General features: G+C 40.6%; 1 protein-coding gene across 1 annotated transcript in view; it reads right to left on the reverse strand.

Annotated features, from left to right (window-relative positions):
- The window catches only part of dner (delta/notch-like EGF repeat containing), a 56,806-nt gene that overhangs the window by 2,714 nt on the left and 44,692 nt on the right, over window positions 1-9,400 (reverse strand). The window contains exons 8-10 of the mRNA XM_071530122.1: window positions 9,060-9,293; window positions 496-618; window positions 201-314 (exon numbers count right to left, since the gene is read on the reverse strand). Of these exons, the coding sequence (XP_071386223.1) occupies window positions 201-314; window positions 496-618; window positions 9,060-9,293 (471 nt within the window). The remainder of the gene's footprint in view (window positions 1-200; window positions 315-495; window positions 619-9,059; window positions 9,294-9,400) is intronic.

The following is a 9,400-nucleotide window of genomic DNA, read 5'->3' on the forward strand; positions in this document are numbered from 1 at the left end:
CTGCTTTCATTCTGTGAACCTGAGCTCTTTCTGTCAACTCACATACTGGAAAATCTGAATTGGAATGCAACCAGTTTCTTATGGCAGTCTAAAAAATAAATGCATTATTTACCATTTGATTGATTTCAGCTCTATCCCCAATCATGAGAAGCATACTAATAGGCAAGGTAGTCAGGCTGATGCATAGTGCAAGTGCTCACCCAGGTATCCAGGTGGGCAGGCACAGGAGGCGTTGAGTCCTGCGCTCTCACAGCGACCGCCGTTCTGGCAGCGCAGCTTCAGACACGGGTCCTTGTAGATCTCACAGTGTCTGCCTGCATGGGACACACACACACACACACACACACACACAGTACATGTAATCATTTACAGCATTTAGTTGCACATTCAGTCCTGTGAAACACATACAGCAAAAACAAGCTTATTTGCAGATGTGTGCACATGTTTAAAAAAACATATTCACACACACACACACACACACACACACACACATACCTTCAAACTGTGGTGTGCAGACACACTCATAGGCGTTGATGAGATCCCTACAGGTGGCGTAGTTCTGGCAGGGGGCAGACAGACACTCGTTGTACTCCTCCTCACAGTACAAGCCATGGTAGCCTATGGGACACATAAATACAAAAATGTTGGAATCATTAAAGATTTTAACATGTTGTGTTTCTACTGCACTGCTAATGCACCCACAAGGGGATGTTTTACCCTCTATTTATTTAGGGAAAGGGTTTTGCTGTTTTTCAGCAATGCCTCGCTTCATATTCACCGTTAAATACTTTGACACCTAGGAGCTGCCCGGTGCGACCACAGCATTCATCTGTTGGCCACCAAGTAGCAGGTGGTTGAGGGTTAAGTGCCTTCCTCAAAGGCATCACACCGGTAGTTGCTGAGGTAGGGGAGCGCAATGCTCACTCACTTTCCTTGCTCATATTCAGTTCAGGGATTTGAACCAGAAATCGTTCAGTCTGCTTCTCTAACCTCTACCGCCATCTCAGCCGTCCCGCTCTTTCGATGTTTGTTGTACTTCTGCCACAGTGTTGCTTCACCCCAAAAATGAATTATTAATTGATCTGTAGCCTATATGGGACGCATATGTTAGATATAGAGAGTAGAGTCCGCACACTAGGAACATTCATATATCTTTATGTAGGATCGAAATGTTGCTTAATAAAGATGTATGAATGGAGGTCCTAGTGTGCGTTCTCTACGCTTTATTTACTGTTGCTCTAATAGCCCAGCACCTATTCAATGTGTGTATAACTACTGCTTATCCATTACACACAGATATGCTGTCATCACGGAGGTCCCATTTTGTACATATTTGCTGTACTTCTGTTGCACCTGTTATCCACCCCTAGTAAGAACTGCTTGGGAAATCCTGTACTAATGCATAAGGAGACTGTGTATAATGGCTAACACTGCATCAACACATCATTGGATACCATAATCGTTGCTGTGATACAAACATAACAACCAGAAACTACACATGACAATCAATAAATAATGATTATTTCTCCAAGAAGTGCATGAGTCATTTGTAAGGACAGCATATCGCCATTGATTTTCATGGGCATAAGGTCAAATGGCATGCAGTGCACAGTGTTTTCCATAGGATGGCAGCTGTGTACTGAGACTGAATGAGCCTCGAACGTCAGAAAACAGCACGACTGCAAGGTCAACACACAGACTGACAGACGCTCACTGCCTCGTCTGTTTCCTCTTCAATAGTAACAGGCTGCAGCAGCTGAACAGAAAAATACAAAGCATATGTGAAAGAGAATACAGCATGGCTGACTCATCTGTTTGGCTTGCACTGTTATGTTTGTTATGCAGATACATCTGCAAGAAAATAGGAAAAGACTGAAAGACAGAGCAGTGTTAAGTTTTCTGAATTAATGTACTTTTGTCTGCATATGATCTTTAATTCTGTCCTATAATATTATAAAATAGTCTAGTGTTAGTTGATGAGGTGTGTTTTCTATGACCCCCATTGTATATATACGTAAATCAATAGCAGTTAGGCTGACAAACAGCTGTAATTCATGTACATGCCCTGATATAAACCTGGATGTACCTGCTCAGACTGGTATTGAAGTCTTCAGAGGAATGCTTCACAAGCTAGGGGTGAGGAGCCAAAATCACTGGAGGACCCATGTCTCTTGGGTCCCTACATGACAAGTGTAGCAATCTGTTTTCATTAGCCCCGCTCCCAGTTCGACAGGCTAAATTTCTCACTTGGGTCCCATGCTGAAAAAGTTTCAACAACCCCTCCCTGGGCCACCGCTAACGTGTGTTTGGGGAAGGAAAGTGGGGGAATTAATGAGGAGCCCGGTTAGAGCCTCCAGGGCCTTCTCAGTGAAATGCCAGTGAAATGTCAAGTGCCTCTGTCTGCTTTCTCAGGGCTGGATGACTGGATGACTGGCTGGATGACTAGCTGGCTGGCTGGCTGGCTGGTTCTCCTGTGAGCTGGTTACAGAAAGCAGGAGGCTGGGATCCTTCTACATATCAGCTAAACAGCAGCCTTCTGTCAGAATGCCAACAGGCACATATGCACACACACGGACACACGCCTGCACACACACACACACACACACAGAGCACGGATGATGGGATCCTTCTACATATCAGTTCTCCAGCAGCCCTCCTTCAGAGCGCCAATAGGCATTTACACAGACACCACCCCACACACACACCCGCCCCCCGCACACACACACGCACACACACAGGCATTCATGTATGCACGTGTGTACACATACAGACACAAATGCTCATACACAGCATACACACACACTCAGACACCAGCTGGAATACTGATGAGGTGGAGAAAAGGTCAATTATGGCCCTAAACGCTGCGTGTGTGTGTTTGTGTGTGTGTGTGTGTTTGCGTGTGTTTGTGTGTGTTTGCGTGTGTTTATGTGTGTTTGTGTGTGTGTGTGTGTGTGTGTGTGTGTGTGTGTGTGTGTGTGGCGTGTGTGTATGTTCACTGTAATGTCTGGGATGCTAATTACAAATCACCAATCTCACCAATCCCATTAGACAGGGCTGTCTGAGCAGAGACATTTGATTGGATGGATGGCAGCATCTGCTCAGCTAGCACAGTCACGGCCACAGACAATGGCTCGGAGCCATACACACACTTGCAAAGCAACTGTTTCACCATGGCAACCAGACAACAGAGGATGAGAGGGAAATGAGGTGAGGTAAACGCACAGAAAGATAAAGACTAGGAAGGGCAAAAGGACAAAGAAGGGAATAAAATACTCAAGAAATACAAAATGGAAAAATTAAGACTGAGAAAAAGGAAAGATATCTGAAACCATGGAAACATGCCTTCTCTGCAACCCAGGACACAAGAGGAGTGGAAATCATTCAAATATTTGATTAAACATGAGGAATACGATGTATGGTGGGATTATGATGGTGTGTGGTTTATGTCGCCTCATAAGTGATGTGTCCATTTTTTAAGTTTTTAAGTATTCTGTCAAATCAAATCAAGTGTGGCTCTTGTAGTTCAAATATTTTTAATTTTTACCCAGGTCCAAAAATCAGACATTTTAAAGCTCAGACCTCATTCCAAGTTCTAATAAATAAGTGGAAGGACAGCTGTGGGCAAAGTATGTGAAACAAATTTTTATGACAAACCTGTGACTCAATATTACAAACGTGAAGTAGAAATTCATCTGTGTCCTGCAGAGACCTTGCATCTTCCAAAAAAAAAAAGTAATTTAGAAGTATTTCAGAAGAAGAGCTTACTTCCAGGCTCATGACACATGCTCTCTTTGAGGGATATGTTAGCTGTCAATTCCAGCAAAAGAACATTTTAAATACAAGATATATGGATAATTTAAACAACCTAACTTTCTGAATCTGCACTAAACAGTTTTAATATCTGAATATTTTCCTTGGGCCAAACCTTAAAACAGCTGTTAAAGTAGCAGCCACAGAGTTTGTCAACATAGGAGAATGAAACAATCATAGGGATCATCAAATTACAGATGAAGACAGCAAGTTATTGGCTCATAGATTAGATTGTCAGATGGTATGAACACACACAGAGGAGGAGGGGTGGTATGTCAAATTATGTTTATGGGCCACAGGGAAAGTCATCCCCCTCCCCTCCCACCACAGGGTAATTGCAAGAGAATGGATAATGATTAGTCATCATTCCACTCAATTGATTTGAGCACAGAGCCATCAGCACCACTGCCACAATCATCCCATCTAAGAATAACTCATCACTCAGCCGAACGATATTTGTTGCTTCTCTGCCTGAATGGGAGCCAATGCCACAAGCCACCATTCTATTACGTAACACTAAACGTGACAGGCTCGATGTAAAACCAGATTTACAGTGGTGAGAGGGGCAGAGAGACAGAGAGAGAGAGAGAGAGAGAGAGAGAGAGGGAGAGAGAGAGGGAGAGAGAGAGAGAGGGAGAGAGAGAGAGAGAACAGAAGAGAGAGCGGGTGACAGAGACAGATCAACACAGAGAGAATATAAGAGAGGGGAAGGTATCCCACAGAGACCCTTGGGTGAGACTGACAAAGAGATGTGCCTGCAGGACACTCACACTGTGTCCTGTAAACAAGTACAGACTCTGCTCGGTCCCACAGTGCGTCTGTGGCAATGACTTATAGTTCTGTCTGAATACGAGATGAGGATTGCTCATAGATTGCGTTAAAGGGGCCAGAAACACAAAAACATGTTTTTTGAGATTAAGTTAACTGATACGTAGGTGTTGTTTGAGATAGAAGACAGTAATACCGGCATTTAGGTTAGCCAACACAGTGTCTTTTTTTTAAAATCTCTTATAAACTATTAAACATATTTTAAACAGAATGTCTTTTAACATTTTCATGTTGTGTGGGACTTTTCAGGTTCGGCATATGCATGTTTCAGCTCCTTCCTTTCATTACACTTGTACTGCTTGCTCTTTGTTTTATTCCTTTATCTATTATCTGTATTGAAGTTTTTTTTCTTCTCATTTTATTGTAAAGCACCTTGTAACCTTGTTAAGAAAGGTGCTATATACATACATACATGCCGCATCAGACATCTCATCTCCATGTGCTATACAGCATTTGATAGGCTAGAGTGGCCCTTCTTGTGGTACACAATGCAGAGAATGGGCTTTGGGGAGAAATTCATGAATATGCTGAAGATTCTATATAACAATCCAAGTGCTATGGTCTTGACAGGCAACCAGTGGTCACCCAGATTCTCAATCCAACGTGGCACACGACAAGGGTGCCCTGTCTCTGCATTACTATTTGCAATCTCGCTAGAGCCACTGGCACAGAAAATATGATTTTCTGATGAAGTGAAGCAGATAGTGGTAAAAGATACTGATCATAAAATTTCTCTATATGCGGATGATCTGCTATTGTATATGGATCAGGTACCATCTACACTTCCTAATGTCTTAAATATCTTTAGCAAATTTAGTTCTATATCTGGTTACAAGATTAATTTGAATAAATCATCTCTTTTACCTCTGAATAATGCCATGGTAGAGCTAAATTTGAATACAGAGATACAAATTGTCCAAAATTTTAAGTATTTGGGAATCAATATATGCCTCATTAGATACAATAGTAGCAAATAATTATAAAATAATCTACAAAACAATTAAAGGAGACCTAAACAAGTGGTTCAATTTAACAGTATCTTTGGCAGGACGAATTTCAATTATCAAGATGAACATTCTATCAAGAGTCAATTTTTTAGCTAGCATGTTGCCTTTATCACCACGAGACGGGTTCAGGGACAAGCTGCAGACTAGAATTTCGAAATATATTTGGAAAGAACAATATCCAAGAATCAGATACACAGTGTTACAGTATGATAAAAAAAAAAGTGGAGGCCTTAATGTTCCCAATTTTGGGTTATATTATTATTCCTTTGTGCTTCGAGCATTGGAAAATTGGTTTGAAGAAAGGACAAATGTATCCTGGGTTGAAATTGAAAAAAATATAGTTTCACCACTTAAACTTGGAGATATATTGTTCTCTACTATGTCTCTTAAAGATTGTGTCCATAAACTTGAACCAATTATTGGCCAAGCTGTTAAGGTGTGGAAACATATAGAGAAATTGTGTAAATGGGAAGTAGACTGGCATAATCATACACTGATTTTTCAAAAAACATTGTTACGTATTGGAAACAAAGCCATCCAATTCCCACAGTGGCAAACCCGCAGGATACATTACCTTTCAGATATAATAAACAAAGACGGCCTAATGTCTTTCCAAGAGTTGAAATATACATGCAATTTACCTGGCTCATCTTTTTTTTTTTATTTACAACTACGCACTGCCATGTGTGATACTCACAAAAAGGGTTTTGAGATATATATATATATTTTTGTTTTCATAAAGGTTTTATTGTTTATTTTTGAAGATGTATTTTCTTTATTTTTGTCAAACTTTATTTATAGACTTACTAATTTACTATTACAGATTTATGGATCAAATAATGCCATGCTATTTTATTTCACAACAGTAGGGGACAGTACCTCTCCAAAGGGTCACTGGGACTGGGAAAGTGCATGCGGGCACCGATTGCGTCTATAATCCAGTAGTTGGAGAAAGGGACAGTCGTGTTCCGTCTCAATAACTTTCCCTACTGTGTACAGGTTGGTTAGGGTTAACCTAAAAATCACTAAAAATTGATGTAGAAAATGTATAAGTGCTGTGTGTATGTAATGTAAGTTCATTGTTACACTACACGGTTGATAACTAGGTTAAAATACTGGAATAGTAGCTTCCTTTGTGTACCCTGTAATGGCGGTTTTGCCACGTACTGCTTTCTTTGTCCTTTTATATCAGTTGGCAGCTCCTGGGCATTTACGTTACCATTTTTCAAGGTAGCATAATTTGTAGAAACAATTGAGCGTATGTAGAAATAATTTACATTGTCAGTTTAGTTAAGAGTTACCGGTGGCTAATTTAATGTAGTCCGGTTAGCTTAAATTTAGCTGTTAGCCTCTATTCACATTAGCATTTTTCCGCCTCGTTGTAATGGTCGGTGGTGTTCAGACCCTTACCAGTTTCCATGGGCACTTGACTACTTTATGTGTTGATCTTTATGTATTTTGACAATTATCTCAGGTGCAAGCATCTTAATTCTGTTTTTAGTATACACTAGTATGTATGAGTATGGTAAACTATTTACATTAATGTCTTCTTCTATAAGAAGTTTATTTGATTGAAGAGTATGCTACATCTGGTGTATGGTGAAGATGATATGTGAAACTATAGAGAAATAGAGACTGTGTGTTGGACTGAGATGTTTATTTTTGTTATACAAAGCTGAATTAATTTGTGATAAATACAATAGAGTACTATTAGACATATAGGGAACTATATTCTATTGGTTTTCTTTAAGAGAAGAATGTCTGGTTATGCCTAACCTGAATTTATGCGAATGCATACTGAAAAGAACAAAAGAAAATAGTATTATGATGCATGTGAGAAATAAATCATAATCCAGTAGTTGGAGAAAGGGACAGTCGTGTGCCGTCTCAATAACTTTCCCTACTGTGTACGGGATTTCTTTAATCTGTCAACGGCACCAAGCCTGGGATCCGTTACACATGCGTACATATGGAGTACACTGGAATCATCCTCTGCCAACACATCCAATGGTTAAGATCTTACAGAGCTTAAATGGTGGAAGCGGCCTTACCTCATACATATATAAAAAGATGCAACAGAAATTACTTGGATATATTGGTATTATTACAGTATGGAATGTAGATTTGAAAAATTATGGACAGGCTATTGATTGGAAGAGAATATGGAACAACATTTCTCTTACATCATGTAATTATAACCACCAATTGATACAGTACAAAATGATCCACAGATATTATTTGTTAACTAGGAAATGTTGTCAGCTGAGGATGATCCCAAGCCCAATATGCTTTCTGAGCAACCAAAAGTCTATTGGTACGTATGTACACATGTTTTTTGAGTGTTCTTCAGTTAAACAGTTTTGGAGCCAAGTGACTGACATAGTATCTGATATCATTGGGGCTCAGATACCGTGCCTCCCAAACATTCTATTGCTGAACCATGATTCTTCTCTTAATTTATTAAACCATCAGAAAAGGGTTCTTTTTGCTGGCTTAATTGCAGCCAAAAAGATCCTTATCAAAAGATGGATACCCCACATACTCTATCGATTAATCAATGGATATCCTGGTTTTATAATGTACTAGACTTAGAATTGTCAACTGCATCTGCAAACAATGCTAAAGGAGAAACATTAGAGGCCGTTAAAAGAGCTGCTGATCTGGTGTTATCTTTTATGTAAAATATGATTGTAGATATGCGTATATTTTTATGCGAGGAAGGGCGAGTGTGAGGGGGTACATGCCTAGTTTTGTGTACAATTATGATATGTTATATTAATATGCGTATGAATAGATGAACTTATGATTGCAGATAAGCAACACTATATTATTTCTGAAGTGGCAAGAGGGGTGGGGGGAAGGGTGTGGGAGGTGGAGTGGGCAAGGGGATGGCTCCTTGTCCCCCCTTTTTTTTTTTTTGTATTTGTGTGTATAATTTGTATATTTGTATGTTTATGCCACCTTGTGAGGATGGCATGGAAAAACTAATAAAAAGTTGGTCACAAAAAAAGAAAGGTGCTATATAAAGTTTAGTATTATTATTATTATTATTATGATATAAGTGCATATGTTGAACTGCCGATGTATGCGTTACATCGTCAATTCTCTTTCAAATCAAAAGTAGGTAAAAAAGTAGGTGCTCTCCACGTCTATTTCATTGCATTTTTCAAACTAGAGGGTTAGGGAGAGGCAGAGAGGGACTGAAACCTTTACATTTTCTGAATAATTCAACTGTTATTTCATTTTATTCATTAGATACTTCTCAATTAACAACAAAATGAGGTGAGGATGTCTCACCCCTAACTGACTTGAGCTAAATTTGATGTCCACAGCATTGTGGCAGCCAGAGCCCATATTGAATAGAAAACTTTATTAAAGCTGTCAGTTGGCGAGAACACTGACACAGCAGCTCACCTGGGACACACAGACACCTGTAGCTGTTGCCCACACTGCGGCAGATGCCGTGGGCGCAGGGGTTCAGGGCGCAGAAGTCCACCAGCTGGGCACACGTGGGGCCAGTGAAGCCCGCTGTGCAGCTGCAGCCGAACCCCAGGGGGCCGGGGCCCTGGGCGTAGCACGTCCCATTGTTGTGGCAGGGGCTGGAGGCGCACGGGTCCACCTTCTGCTCACACATGGCACCCTGGTAGCCTGAGGGAGGGGGGTTAGGCAGGAGGGGGAGGCAGGAGAGACAGGGCAAGAGGAAGGAAAACGGAGTGAATGAGATATAGATAGATGAATATGTGGATATACACTCT

Source organism: Centroberyx affinis, unplaced genomic scaffold, assembly GCF_046629955.1.
Source record: "Centroberyx affinis isolate AG114_WGS23_722 - 3 ecotype Tasmania unplaced genomic scaffold, CSIRO-AGI_Caff_v1 ptg001882l_1, whole genome shotgun sequence".
Classification (NCBI taxonomy): Eukaryota; Metazoa; Chordata; class Actinopteri; order Beryciformes; family Berycidae; genus Centroberyx; species Centroberyx affinis.